The following is a 15,743-nucleotide window of genomic DNA, read 5'->3' on the forward strand; positions in this document are numbered from 1 at the left end:
TGGCGATTTTTAAACTTGAGATAGCAGCAGTTATTTTGAGAGATACTATTAAATTTTTAAAGTAGGTAATCATTCAACTTCATTTTTACAAAACAGTGTGCCAAACAGCGTGCCAAACAGCATTTTACAATGTAAGATCAAATAAATATCATGATGTTTTAAGTCCAGCTGACATTTGCTCATATACTATAATTTGGTTTTATGAACCAAATATTACTCTTTAGATAATTTTTTAAAAAATTTTATGTATTTATTTATTTTATTTTTGACTGCGTTGGGTCTTCGTTGCTGCGCACGGGCTTTCTCTAGTTGCGGCAAGCGGGACCTACTCTTCACTGCGATGCGCGGGCTTCTCATTGCGGTGGCTTCTTTTGTTGCGGAGCACGGGCTCTAGGCGCACGGGCTTCAGTAGTTGTGGCATGCGGGCTCTAGAGCGCAGGCTTCAGTAGTTGTGGCGCACAGGCTTAGTTGCTCCGCAGCATGTGGGATCTTCCTGGACCAGGGCTCAAACCCATGTCCTCTGCATTGGCAGGCGGATTCTTAACCACTGTGCCACCAGAGAAGTCCCTAGATAATTTTTAAAAATCAGTAAAATTGTTGATTAGGCTAAGAACATAGGAGAACTCCAGCATTATATATGCAGTGACACAAAAGCAAAACTTAATATTTCAACTAAATTATTGCCATAATCCACATTGCAGAATGTGTTAGTTCACTCTTTTGATATTCTGTAAATGCAAAAGTCATTAAAAATTTGGGTAGTCTAGGTAAACTTTTACTATTTACTTGCCTGCATAATATGTTGAATGAGAGCATTGTCACAATAGATTATCATCTATTTATTTTAACTAGTTTACTAATATCAGCGGAAGTAATTTAACATGTATACCTCCTATTCCAGGTTGCTTCCATAAGACAGCATCTTGCATCCATATATGAAAAAGAAGAAGATTGGAGAAATGCAGCCCAAGTGTTGGTGGGAATTCCTTTGGAAACAGGACAAAAGTATAGTAAATAGTGGATATAAAACATGTATAATTGTTCACTTACTTTTTTTTTTTACATTCTGTTACAGGAAACAGATAATGAACAATTTAATAAATAAATAAGTAAAATTTGTACTATTTTAGAAGGTGATAAGTGCTATGGGGAAAAGGGGCAAAGTGGGGACAGGATGTATTATTAAATAGGGTGATTAGAGTGGTAGGGTAGTCCTGATATCACCTTTTCAAACACTTGAAGGAGGTAACAGAGTAGCTATGAGCTGCCTGAGGGAAGAGTTATCAGTAGATCCTCTTAGAGAGGATGGCTAGTGCAAAGGCCCTAAGACTGGAACATGCTTGGAGTGTTTTAAGAAGAGCAGGGAGACCACTGTGGGTGGAGTGAGCAAAGGGGAGTGTGATAGAGGGTGAGATCAGAGAGTATTGGGTACCAGATTACATGGGGTCTTGTAAGCCATTGTAAGGCCTTTGGCTTTTTTTCTAAGTAAAACAGTGGGGAGCCATTGGAGGATTTTGTACAGAGGACTGACATGATCTGATCATGTTAGATCATTCTAACTACCGAGTTGAGAGTAAACTGTAGACATGCGATGATAGAAGTAGGGACATTAGTTAAGAGGCTTATGAGCTACTGCAGGTGAGATGGAGATTGTGAGAAATGTTGGACCCTTGATGTGTTTTTAAGGTAAAGCTAAGGGTTTCTCGACAACTTGGACATGGAGTACAAGAAAAAGAGCCAAGATAAGTCCTGAGTTTCGGTCTGAATAACTGGAAAAATAAAGTTGCCATCTACTGAGTGGTAAAGAATAGATTTTGAGGGAAGATCAAGAGTTCTGTTTTGGACATGTGATAACCAAGTGGAAATATCTAGTAGGGAGTTGAATATATTAGTCTGGAGTTTAGGAGAGAGGTCTGGACTAGAGATGTACATTTGGGAGTCATTGATATATAAATGGAACTTAAAGCCTTTAGATTGGACGAGATCTCCAAGGGAGGGCATATAGGTAGAGAAGAGCACTGAGTACTGAGCACTCTGACATTAAGAGGTCAGGGGCAGGAGGAAGATACAGCAAGTGAGGATCGTCCATTGAGGTAAGAGGAAAACCAGAAGAATGTGGAGTGTGATATCTCAGAAGCCAAATGAGGAAAATGTATCAAGAAGGAGCAAGGGATCAACATGGTGTTGATGGTCAAGTAAGATGAGGAGTTGAAGGTGAACCGTAAAAGGTAGTAACGTGGAGGTCATTGGTGACCTTGGCAAAAGCTGTTTTGCTGAAATGGTGAGAGTGAAAGCCTGATTGGAGCTGTTTAAAAAAGAATGGGAAGAGAAGAATTGGAGATGGTGGGCATGGGCAGCTCTTTGGGGAAGTTTTCATAAAACGGAGCAGAGAAGTAGGGTAGAAGATGACAGCGGAGGTTAGGCTGAGATTATTTTTTCTTTTATGATTCAGTGGAAAGCAAAAATTTGACATAGGGGAGTAGTGGAGAGGATTCTTGCAGGAGTAGACTAGAGGGGAAGGAATCCAGTGGAGGGATAGGCTTCAGATAGGAGCATGGACAGTTCATTTGTGGCAGAATTTCTCAGCCTGGGCACTCTTGGCATTTTAGATCGGATAATTCTTTGTCCTGGAGGCTGTCCTGTGTATTACAGATGTTTAGCAGCATCAGTGGCCTCTACTCACTAGATGCCAGTGACACCACTATGCCTAGTTGTGACAATCAAAAATGTCTGTAGGGCTTCCCTGGTGGCGCAGTGATTGAGAGTCCACCTGCCGATGCAGGGGACACGGGTTCGTGCCCCGGTCCGGGAAGATCCCACATGCCGTGGAGCGGCTGGGCCCGTGAGCCATGGCCGCTGAACCTGTGCATCCGGAGCCTGTGCTCCGCAATGGGAGAGGCCACAACAGTGAGAGGCCCGCATACCGAAAAAAGAAAAAAATGTCTGTAAACATTGCAGATTGTTCCCTGGTGGGCAGAATAGTCCCAGTGATCTATGGTAACAGCCAGGAACACAGAGTATATGGGTGCAGATATTAGTAATGTGGTGATGGAGTTTGTGCAAGTACTGTTTTCTTTGATTGTTTCAATACTCTTAGTGAAGTTGGAATCAGAGTCATCAGCTGAAGTGTGGATGGGGGTGAGAGTTGTGAGGTTGAGGAGATATAAGAATATCAAAAAAAATTCTCTGGGAGAGTGAGACGGTGTACAGCATTAAGGCTCATTTAAAGGTCGTAGTCACTAAAATGGGATCAGTCAGATTGGTTGGGTGTTTTTCTTCATCAGAGTTCGGCTACATGGTTGCAGGAAAGGAGTAGATGAACTATTAGGTTTAACCAGCATTATGATTTCGCCCAACCAGTATGACAGCATGAGAGGGGCAAGGGAGACGAGCGCACGTGCAATTCAGTGATGGAAATGATTGACCATAGGAATTAAGCCAGGTAAGGAGGAAGTGAGGCCTTTAAGGGGAAAAATACAATAACTGTAGTAGGATCAGTGGTTTGGAGTCACAATGGGTTCAATGGATTGTTAGGTTTGAGATACTAGAGAAAATGAGATGGAAAAACAATTAGAAAAAATTAAGATGACTGTTATCCAGCCAGTCTTACCTTTGATATGTATTTTAAAAAATATTTATAGTTCTTTATGAAACATTCCTCCAAAGTATATTGTATAGAAGGATGAAAGGTGTGAAACTCTTGGTTGTATTATTAAACACACTTCCTCTTTCAGTTGGCAAGTATAAAAATACCAACTGAATGACAAAAAATATTTTCAGTTACTTCTCTTTTACCAGGTGAATAAGGGATTCTTTTTTTGTCTTCATTAATATTTGTGATCATAAGTCAAACACTACTTCAGGCATCTTGCCTTTTGTGCATTTATGAAATTGTTAGACAGTGATGCCCGTTGAAAAAGCAATCAGTATATTAAAAAGCCTTCATTCATACGCAGATGTTGAATTTTGTTTTCTAAGGCCTCTTGTTAATTTGGGTTTTTTCTTGGATAGTTTGAAAAGGCTGGAGGCTTTCTTAATTGCTTTGGTCTTATTCTGTCTGGAACAGTTTCTCCCTAGCACAGAGCAAATGATTTATTTTCATTGGTAGTTGATGTAAATATAAAATAGATATTGTTCTTTGCAGTGGTGGTAATTATCATTTTGAGAGTACTATAACATTATCTGTGAGGATACCAAGAACTGAAAATTCAGTGGGTTTTCTAAACAAGTTAAAGTGATTTGGGTAAATTACTGAGAGCCTGTTTCTTTAAAAAATGATTCACTCTGATTCTGAAAATAATGGACATAATAGATATCTTGGCATAAAATATGGAAATGCAAAAAATACGGTGCTATTTGTAGCAGTTTATGTAAATATGAGTTGTGAATGGAAATAATATAATAAAAAATAATAATATATGACTTATGGAAAATTTTGAATTGATAAATTTTTTTTTTTTTTTTTTTTTTTTTTCTGTACGTGGGCCTCTCACTGCCGTGGCCTCTCCTGCTGTGGAGCACAAGCTCCGGACGTGCAGGCCCAGCAGCCATGGCCCACGAGCCCAGCCGCTCCGCGGCATGAACCCGTGTCCCCTTTATCGGCAGGTGGACTCTCAACCACTGTGCCACCAGGGAAGCTCGATATAAAAATTTTTGCAGAATTAATTTCAAAGCTGGGCCAAGTCAGTTGTAAACTCTGTTCTTGCCAAATGGTGGCTCCACTTTTACTGGTAAATAGAATTAATTTTTCTGTGAGGATTAATCTTGAATTATGTGAGTTTTGAATTATGTTAGGTCTTCAGTTATACATTTTTTGCATAAAATGTGACTATTGGGATAAAGAAGAAAAATGAAAACCACCTGTATTCTCAGAGATAATTGCTATTACTATCTTGATATGCATGTATAGAAATACATTTGGATGGTGTTTTATGTACTGTTTTATCCAATTTTTTCACTTAGCAAAAACTTATGACTATTATCAGAAGTAATTATTATAATAACTGTATAGCATCTACCATCTTTATGTACCACAACTTAATTGATTACCACAAATATGATTATGGGCGATTTCCATTTTTTTTATTACGGATATTTATGAATAACTTTACAAATGAATATTCTGTACATATATATGTATGTACAACCATGATTTTTTTTAAGGATTTATTTTTTAGAGGTAAAATACAGTAGGTAAAGAGGATATGCATTTTTAAAGCATTCAAAGGATGTTTGGAGAGCATACTGCCAAATTGTTTTCCAGGATGGTTGTACATGTTCATAGTTTCCCTGGTAGTATATGATATGTCCCTGAACTGAGCTTTTTTTTTTTTTTTAAGATCTTTGATTTGTGAGATTATCTGAGGATTAGAAGAAGCTAAAATAAAATGAACAATGATAAAAATAATAAAAATTCAATAAATCTTATTCTGGAAATATGTTTTAGCTTGTCTACATAATATACTGCAATAAAAGTATGATTCCCTTATATTAACAGAATATATATAAGGAAAAAATAATGTATTTCCTACCACTCCCAAAATTTTCTTGATGAAATATTTAGTTATTCTGTGTCTTTCTGTTATACCCTAGACAGTACAATGTAGATTATAAACTGGAGACATACCTGAAGATTGCTAGGCTATATCTGGAGGATGATGATCCAGTCCAGGCAGAGGCTTACATAAATCGGGCATCATTGCTTCAGAATGAATCAACCAATGAACAGTTACAGATACATTATAAGGTAACAGATGAGCTAATTTGGAAAATTAATTTTGTATTGGAGAATCCTTCAGTAATAAGGTGCTCCAGAATATCTGATAAATACTGTTATATAATAGAAATTTTCTTTTGCTTTTTATTTTTAATTTTTCTCCCTAATTGAAACATTTTCCCTCGTATAGGTCTGCTATGCACGTGTTCTTGATTATAGAAGAAAATTCATTGAAGCTGCACAAAGGTACAACGAGCTCTCTTACAAGACAATAGTGCACGAAAGTGAAAGACTAGAGGCCTTAAAACATGCTCTGCACTGTACCATCTTAGCATCAGCAGGTAAATATGTCATTTACACTTTAATGAACAGTAAGTTATCTTTGCTTAATAATTTCAGGTTCATTACTATTTGAGGATTTAGCAAGGAGCTATTCTTTAAGAGGATGTCTTGTTAATAAAATTATGATAAATTTAAACAGTTAAAAACAGCGCATTGCTAACTTAAGACATTTTAAAATATGCATTTATCAGCCTGTCAGGTATTAGGAGTAGTTAAGAGGTAATCTGAAGTTTAGTTCTCCTAAAATATCACTGAAAAAATGGATATTAAATTGAGAATTAGACAAAGGGAAATGAAAATTAAAATCTAGAAATGAGTGCTGTGATAATGTACTGCTTTGGGGTTTTTTTTTTTTATATTCAAGCCTCAGTTTTAGACCTGGTGCTTATCTTTTTCTTCCATAAATATAAATAATAAACTATTCTGTATTCTTTTTTACTAAACTGTAACATGTAAATCATTCAACTTATAAAGCAGGAAAGGGCATTGAGAGGAAATGCTGATAATTCTAAGCCATGGCTTGCTTTTCTAAATCATTTTAGAATGTCTATTTTTTTTTTGTGGTACTCGGGCCTCTCACTGTTGTGGCCTCTCCCGTTGTGGAGCACAGGCTCCGGACGCGCAGGCTCAGCGGCCATGGCTTACGGGCCCAGCCGCTTCGCGGCATGTGGAATCTTCCCGGACCGGGGCACGAACCCGTGTCCCCTGCATCAGTAGGCGGACTCTCAACCACTGCGCCACCAGGGAAGCCCAGAATGTCTATTTTTGAACTGTGTTTAGTTGAGAGCCTAATGACATGTTCAGCCAGCCTCACACAGATATGTAGTTGGAAAAAGGAGGCATGTTTAGTGATTTTTTCAGATAATCGTGGGTATTCATCTTTGATACTATAACTTGACAAGTAGTGTAGTTCTTATGAGTTAATTGGAATGTGGCATCTGAAACCATATCAGTGAACATTTTGCACTCTATAATGTCAAAATCTTGGTCTGTCTTCAACATTGATGGATCTTTTACCCATGTAAGATTTTGTACCATCATGTATTGTTGTTTGGAAAATGTTGGTTTGCTGATTTATGCAGAGCTTCCAAATATTGATGTACTTTATTATCCAATATCCAATGTATTACCACTGATCTCATCAGAAAAACCTTTAAGTATTGGAAGGTTGTCAGCTTCATAGTGGCAGATAGAAGTTTTCAGAAATTTTAATTTTTTTCTTTAAAACTCAAATTTTATCAAGGGCAGCAAATGCTGTTGATTGGTGGTAACAGGCTCACTTTGTTCATTTTTAAGAAAATGTCTGCCAAATACCTAAGTCTGGAAACCATAATTTGTCAGTTGTTATTTTAAGTGAATGTGTTTCATGAAAGAGAGACTAGTTCAGCTTGCACTGTTTCCTTGGGACAACCATTATACTTTGGTTTATAGCAAAAGTTCTGTAAGTACATTTTGCATTTCGTCACACAAAATATTAAAAAGGTATGTTCTCAAGTGTCAAGATTTAATGAAAATAATTTTTTACTGCTGCTAGGACATTCTTAAGTGAAACTATCTCTTTTGACTGTTGAGTGTGTGGCATAATATAGTTTGTTGCCAGTGCCACTGCCTTGATTTGTGCTATGGTGCCAGTAGTCTTTGCCACCATTGCTTTTGCACCAGCAGTGCAAATGTCAACTCAATGAAGAAGGCACAGGATGTCTTTGTTATTCTAAATTTAGTGTCAACCACTGATCCCTTGAAAAGGTCATGGGGACCGCCTTTGAGAATCGCTGCTTCAGGGTTTCATTTTTTACCTTCATGCTTCCTCCTAGTCATGATCTCTAACCCTTGCCCCCCAAGAGTAATCACTAGTATAGATTAGTTTCACCTACTTAAATTTACCTATAAATCCTAATCCAGTTGGAATTATTTTAGTGTAAGAAATGAGATAGGAAATTAACGTTTGTTTGTTTGTTTTTCTAAATGGCTAGTTATTTGACCTGGCATTCTTTATTGAATAATCCGTCTTTTTTTTCCCTGTTGATTTGAAGCACACTGTAGTAGATTTCTGGACATAGTATTCTGTTCCGTTAATTAGCCTGTCTATTTATGAATATACTTGTACTATGCTCTTCAAATTATTATAGCTTTATAGTGTTTTATTATCTTGCAGATCTACTTCCCCTTCATTACTCTTTTTCTAAACTTTCCTGGCTTTTTGTCATATTTGCTTTCTCTCTCACTCTAATGCGCACACACACATATTTTTTGATGTATCATTTTAAAGTAAGTTGTAGGCCATCATGACACTGCCTCTTTATACATTATGTATCTCTGTAGAACAGGAACATTTTTCTACATAACTGCAATACCATCATCATCCCTAAAAAAATTAACAGTGATTCCACTGTAGAATTTAGCAGCTGGTCCATGTTATCACTGCCCCAGTTAGCTCAAGAATATCTTTTATACCTGCCTTTTTCCCCTTGAACAAGGAGCAACTTCATGTGTGGCATTTGGTGATTATGGCTCTTTAATCTTTAGACTCTTTTAGTCTAGAGTAGTTTCCTTATTTTTCCTGCCAACTTTATTGTGATATAGTTGACATACAACACTGTATAGTTGCCTCACTTAAAAAAAGAAAAAATACTGACTTTGAAGTTGTTAGGTAAAATGTCCTTCATCCTAGATTTTTTGATACATATATATTGTTTTTTTATTCCTTAATCCCCTATATTTCCTGTAAAATGGAAGTTAGCCAGAGGTGAGATTAGATTCAGGTTATTTTTTTTCTAGCAAGAATACCTTATAATGATGCTGTGTACTTGCTGTTGAATCACGTCAGAGAGCACACACTGTCAGGTTGGTCCCACTGTTAGTGATGCTGAGTTTGTTCATTTGATTAAGGTAGAAATTCCATTGTAAAGGTACATTGTCCTCTGTGTATTTTGTAAATAATTCATGGGGTGCTGCTTTGACACTACAAAAATCCTGTTCCCCAAATTCCTTTCACATATTCCTTTCCATAATTTAATATCTATTAATAATCTTTGCCTGGATCACTCATTATATGTGTAATATAAAATAAAAATGAAAAATGTTGATTTACTAATTCTTTTCTTCTGTATTTATTAGATAGTATTCTTCAGGAGCTTTCCTTTTTTCTCCTTTTTTTTTTTTTTCCCAAATATCACTGTGGATTTTTTCTTAGCTTATTTTTCTGCATGTATAATATACACACAGAAAACTGTACATATCAGAAGTGTACAATTTGATGAATTGTCACAAATGAATACCATCACGTAATCAACATCCAGAACAAGAAACAAAATATTACCAGCACCCTGAAATATTCTGTCCTGCTTTCTCCTAACCACTGGCCCCAACCCCTATCCCCCAAGAGCAATTGTTATTTTGCCCGCTTCTTGTATTTATATAAATGAAATCATATAGTATATATACTCTTGTCTTGCCTCTTTTGCTCAGCTTTATGAAATTTATCCACATTGTTACATTCAGTTTCTTCATTTTCATTGTTATGTGGTATCCCATTATGTGAATATACCACAATTTGTTTATCCTATTGCCTTCTTATTAGCTATTAGTAGTAGTACTGCTGTGAACATTCTTGTATATTTGACTCTTTTTTATTTATTCAGTGTGTCACAATAAATTATAGTTGTTATTCTTTTTGATGCTCAACTTGTCCCAAATATGACCAAATTATGTCTTTTTGACACAGCCCCATTAGTCTTTGAGTACTTGCCTGAAATGTATCAATAGCATAAAAAGATGCTTCAGGCTCCTTTTGTATTTTCCCTGTTTCAGACATGAAATCAGCTATTTTTTGAGGATCTCTAGTTCCTTTTAATGAGGATAGTGAGATCAGGTTACTAGATATGCTCATTGATGCTGGGTATCGTTGTCATTAGGCTCTTTCAGTATATAGAGCTAAAAATAAATTTAAAAAGAAAAAGTTTGTTCATATTATTTCCATTAGTTCAGTTTTTAATGTCATCGGTTGTCATGTATTTTTTCACCATTTAAAGGTCCTTGAAGGTATAAATTGAAACTATGAAAATCAAGTTTCCCATCTGAGAAATGTTTGTTCATCTTTTATAAATTTTTTATTATTAGGGGAAGAATGCATGTTCATTGTAGAAGTACAGATAAGCAAGAAGAAGAAAATAACAACTATAACTGGAACCACATGTAGCATTTTGGCATATAGTTGGCTCTCCATATCCAGGGGTTCCTCATCCGCAGATTCAACCAACTGTGGATTGAAAATATTTTGGGGAAAAAAATTCTAGGAAGTTCCAAAAGGAAAACTTGAATTTGCCATGTGCCAGCAACGCTTTACATAGCATTTACATAGATAGATCATCTCTAGGTATTATACATAATCTAGAGATGATCTAAAGTATAGGGGAGGATGTATGAAGGTAATGCAAAAACAATATCACTTTACATAAGTGACTTTTGCACCTGCAGATTTTGGTATTTATTGGGGGGGTGGTCTTGGAACCAATCCCCATTGGATACTGAGGGAATGATTGTATATCATAGTCTTCACAAATGAATATACAGTTAATCCTCATTATTCACAGATTCCACATTTGTGACTTTGCCTGCTTCCTAAAATTTATCACCCCCAAATCAGTACTCAAAGTATGATGCTTTCACAGTCATTTGCAGACATGTGCAGAGCAGCAAAAAATTTGAGTCTCCCTGTTTATGTTTCTAGCTGGGATCGAACAAGGCAATGCTCTACCTTGTTTCAGCTCTCATACTATAAACAAGTGTCCTTTTTGTGGTCTATTTAATACCACATTCTCCACATTTTCATGCATTTTGTTGGTGGTTTTGCTGTCTAAAATGGCCCCTAGCATAGTGCTGAAGTACTATCTTGTGTACTTATGTGTGGGAAGTCTGTGATGTGCCTTTTGGAGAAACGATGTGTGTTAAGTTAGGTAAGCTTAATTCAGGCATGAGTTATAGTGTAAGCCATGAATTCAATGTTACTGAATCAACAATACGTATTGAATGTGGTGCCTTTAAACAGAAATACACAAAACAAGGTTACATAGTGACCAGCTGAAAAAAATGTTGTGACCAGAGGCTCATGGAACCTAACCCCATATATCCCCTAGGAGCAGGAGTTGAGTATTCACTAATACAGTGTTGGCAGCAAATTTATAGAACATAACTACCAGAAATAACGAGAATCAGCCTGCATATTTTAGTAGGCAAAAATGGGGTCATAAAAAAGATTGCTTTTCATTGAAAAAACGGATTGTGAGAATATGTGATGCTCATTTGTTCCCCTTAGGACAGCAGCGTTCTCGGATGCTTGCTACTCTTTTTAAGGATGAAAGGTGCCAGCAACTTGCTGCTTATGGAATCCTCGAGAAAATGTACCTAGATAGGATCATCAGAGGAAATCAACTTCAAGAATTTGCTGCCATGCTGATGCCTCACCAGAAAGCAACTACAGCTGATGGTAATGATTACTTCTTATAAGTATGTGGTAGTAAATATTGAGGTCACACTAGTAGAACATATGTTAAATTTGAAGCATCTTGATATCTTTCTGTAATATTTTTATGTAACACTTGATAAAAGAAGTATTGACTGAAGATGAATATTATACACAGATATGAGTTTGAAGTATAAGAGTAGCTCTATTGGAAAGCATTTCATGGAATAAAGCATTTTTTGGAAACTCTAAGAGCAGAAGAATTATAGGCTAGGCTTATAGTGCCTGGTTTTTTAAAGACTCAAACCATTTGATAAGTACCTTAATTAATCTTAAACATCAATTTGTAACAGAGCATAATTATCCAGTCCTATTTTAGAGCAAAATTTGGCACAATAGCTTGCCCAAGGTTACTGAGGGGAAAGTGTTTCCAATAAGAATAGAACTTGGTGTCATGTTTCCTAGGTATTTGCTTAAGTCAGACTGCCTTTGCTGGGAAAGAATTTTGTAATAGATGCTTGTTCATAACATCAATTATTTTATGTATGTTTATCTACAGAGGTTTTAAAGTAGCTTATAATAGTAACACACATGATAATAAAAATATAGATGTAGGCCACCAGAAACATGGAAAAGGTCAAGACAAACGTGCAGAGCTGTCAGACTCATTGCCTTGGATTCACTGTCATCCCATATTGAAGAGAATCTAGCTGTAAAGAATTATTTATGTAAGATTTGGCTGAAAGGTATATACCTCACCAGTCTTACTGCCCTGAGTTACAGATTATTGAAGCAATTATATTGACCTATAGAATTTCTTTTATTTAATTGTACTTTAAGAAACAAATCAATTGATTATTATCTTTCTGTCTAAAGGAGATATTTATTCTATAGGATATTCTTTATGCAGATCCTCAGAAAAATTCCTTTTCAGTCTTAGGATTAGTTGTGATTCTCCAGAGCAATTGATTTTTATCTTATTTAAACACTGTGAGTTGATAAACTGGTTGGTTTTCTTAATTTTTTTAAAAAAATGTATTTATTTATTTTTATTTTCTGCTGCATTGTGTCTTCGTTGCTGCGCTTGGGCTTTCTCTAGTTGCAGTGAGCGGGGCCTACTCTTTGTTGCGGTTTGTGAGCTTCTCATTGCGGTGGCTTCTCTTGTTGCGGAGCATGGGCTCTAGGCACACGGGCTTCAGTAGTTGTGGCATGTGGGCTCAGTAGTTGTGGCCTGTGGGCTCTAGAGTGCAGGCTCAGTAGTTGTGGCTCACAGGCTCTAGAGCACAGGCTCAGTAGTTGTGGCGCACGGGCTTAGTTGCTCCATGGCATGTGGGATCTTCCCGGACCAGGGCTCCAACCGTGTCCCCTGCATTGGCAGGCGGATTCTTAACCACTGTGCCGCCAGGGAAGTCCCAGCTTTCTTAATTTGATGGGCTGCTAGAAAGTTTAAAAAATTAAACTTGTAGCCCACGTGTAATGTGTGTGTTTTGATTGTTGTTATTCTTTTTCTTTTTAACTTTAAAATTTTCTTGTCTTCTGTGTATTCTGAGCAGCTTTAAATAAATTCTTTTGCAAGAAGATATCTGACAAACAAAAGCTAGATAAATAAGAAAGAGTTTCTAGAATTGATGTAGTTGAGCTTCACATTTGACTTTGAGCATTCTGGCCATGAAAAAAAAAAAGATAACATCAGATAGTTCTTTTCTCAAATGAGGGCTATTCACTAGGATCTCAGAGAATGCAAATGATTTTCAAATTTCTCATACGAGACTATGTATCAATATATAGGACAGGCATTTTGTCTTCTTCCTCTTCCATTTTAGACTTTATTGCCTTCCTTATTTATCTTTCTTGGACATCTTTGTTTATTGTCATTACAACCCTAAGGCTAGCAACCTTGAGACATAGTTTTGTTGTTGTTATTACAATTCAGTGGTTTCAGTATATTCTCAGAGTTTTACAATGTAACTACTAGTCTACTTTCTGCTCTAGAGATTTGCCTGTTCTGGACATTTCATATAAATGGAATCATACAATATATGATCTTTTGTGACTGGCTTCTTTCACTTAACGTGATGTTTTCAAGGTTCATCCATGTTGTAGTGTGCATCAGTACTTCATTCACTTTTATTGCCAAATAACATTCTGTTAACCACATTTTATTTCTTCATCAGTTAGTGGACATTTAGGTTATTTTCACTATTTGGCTATTAATAATACTGCTGTGAACATTTATGTAAAAGTTTTTGTGTGGACATAAGCTTTTAATTCTCTTGGATGTATATCTAAGAGTGGAAGTACTGGGTCATATGGTAACTCTATATTTAGTCTTTCGAGGAGCTGCCAGACTGTTTTCCAAAGTGGCTGCACCATTTTACATTCCTGCCAGCTGTGTGTGAGGGTTCCGTTTTCTCCATATTTTCTCCCACACTTGTTATATTATCTGTCTTTTTGATTTAGTCATCCTAGTGGGTATGAAATGTGGTATATTATTGTGGTTTTGATTTGTATTTCCCTGGGGGCTAATGGTGTTAAGCACCTTTTCATATGCTTATTGACCACTTTTAAATTGGGTTATTTATGCTTTTATTATTGAATTGTAAGAATTCTTTACACATTCTAGATCTTATTATCAGATAAATGATTGGCAAATATTTTCTCCCATTCTGTGTGTTGTTTCTTCACTTTGTTGATGGTATCTTTTGAAACACAAAAGTTATTAATTTTGATGAAGTCCAATTTATGTTTTTTCTTTTGTGGCTTGTGCTTACAGTGTTGTATCTAAGAAACCATTGCCTAATCCAAGGTTATGAAAAGTTGTTCTATTTTCTTCTGTAAATTTTTTTTTTTTTTTTTTTTTTGGTACGCGGGACTCACTGTTGTGGCCTCTTCCGTTGCGGAGCACAGGCTCCGGACGCACAGGCTCAGCGGCCATGACTCACGGGCCCAGCCGCTCCGCGGCATGTGGGATCTTCCCGGACCGGGGCACAAACCCGCGTCCCCTGCATCAGCAGGCGGACTCTCAACCACTGCGCCACCAGGGAAGCCCCTCTTCTGTAAATTTTATAATTGTAGCTCTTACATTTAGGTCTTTGATTCATTTTGAGTTAATTTTTGTATATGGTGTAAAGTAGGGGTCCAACTTTATTATTTTGCATGTGAATATTCAGTTGTCCCAGCACCATTTGTTGGAAAGACTCTTATTTCCCCACTGAATTGCCTTGGCATCTTTGTTGACAATCAGTTGACTGTAAATGTGAGTTTATTTCTGGACTCTAAATTCTGTTCCATTATTCTGTATGCCTGTCCTCATGCCAGTACCACACTGTCTTGGTTGCTGTATCTTTGTAGTAAGTTTTTTTTTTTTTAATTTTTAAGTTTTGGCTGCGTTGGGTCTCCGTTGCTGCACGCGGGCTTTCTCTTGTTGCAGCAAGCAGGGGCTACTCTTCATTGTGGCGCGCAGGCTTCTCATTGCGGTGGCTTCTCTTGTTGCAGAGCATGGGCTCTAGGTGCACAGGCTTCAGTAGTTGCAGCACGCGGGCTTCAGTAATTGTGGCATGTGGGCTCAGTAGTTGTGGCTTGCAGGCTCTAGAGCGCAGGCTCAGTAGTTGTGGCACACGGGCTTAGTTGCTCTGCGGCAGGTGGGATCTTCCTGGCCCAGGGATCGAACCCACGTCCTCTGCTTTGGCAGGCAGATTCTTAACCACTGTGCCACCAGAGAAGTCCCTTGTAGTAAGTTTTGAAATCAGAAAATTTGAGTCTTCCCACTTTGTTCTTTTTCAAAATTGTTTTGGTTTCTGTGGGTCCTTTGAATTTCCATATAGATTTTAAGATCAGCTTGTCAGTTTCTGCAAAGAAGCCAGTTGGGATTGCACTGAATTTGTAGATCAATTTGGAGAGTACTGCCATCTTAGCAATATTAAGTCTTCCATATGTTCCTGTTTATTTAGGTCTTTATATTGGAAAGTTGCTAAAAAAGTAGATCTTAAAAGTTGTCACAAGAAAAAAAATTGTAACTGTGTGAGGTGATGATGTTAATTAACTAAACTTATAGTGGTAATCAATTCACAATATATACATATATCAACTCACTATGTTGTACACCTTAAATAAATACAATGTTATATGTCAATTATATTTCAATAAAACTGGAAAGGAAAAAAAAAGAAGTGAGTGAGCCACACCTTCAGGATGGGGCCTGAGGTCCATAACTTTGTCATGCCC

At 36.9% G+C, this 15,743-nt stretch overlaps 1 protein-coding gene across 2 annotated transcripts in view; it reads left to right on the top strand.

Annotated features, from left to right (window-relative positions):
- Window positions 1-15,743, top strand: part of COPS4 (COP9 signalosome subunit 4) — a 35,586-nt gene that overhangs the window by 11,611 nt on the left and 8,232 nt on the right. For both annotated transcript variants that reach the window (XM_067736401.1, XM_067736400.1), the window contains exons 4-7: window positions 902-1,005; window positions 5,593-5,746; window positions 5,907-6,057; window positions 11,373-11,543. In XM_067736401.1, the coding sequence (XP_067592502.1) occupies window positions 902-1,005; window positions 5,593-5,746; window positions 5,907-6,057; window positions 11,373-11,543 (580 nt within the window). The remainder of the gene's footprint in view (window positions 1-901; window positions 1,006-5,592; window positions 5,747-5,906; window positions 6,058-11,372; window positions 11,544-15,743) is intronic.

This window comes from Pseudorca crassidens, chromosome 4, assembly GCF_039906515.1.
Source record: "Pseudorca crassidens isolate mPseCra1 chromosome 4, mPseCra1.hap1, whole genome shotgun sequence".
In the NCBI taxonomy this organism is placed as follows: domain Eukaryota; kingdom Metazoa; phylum Chordata; class Mammalia; order Artiodactyla; family Delphinidae; genus Pseudorca; species Pseudorca crassidens.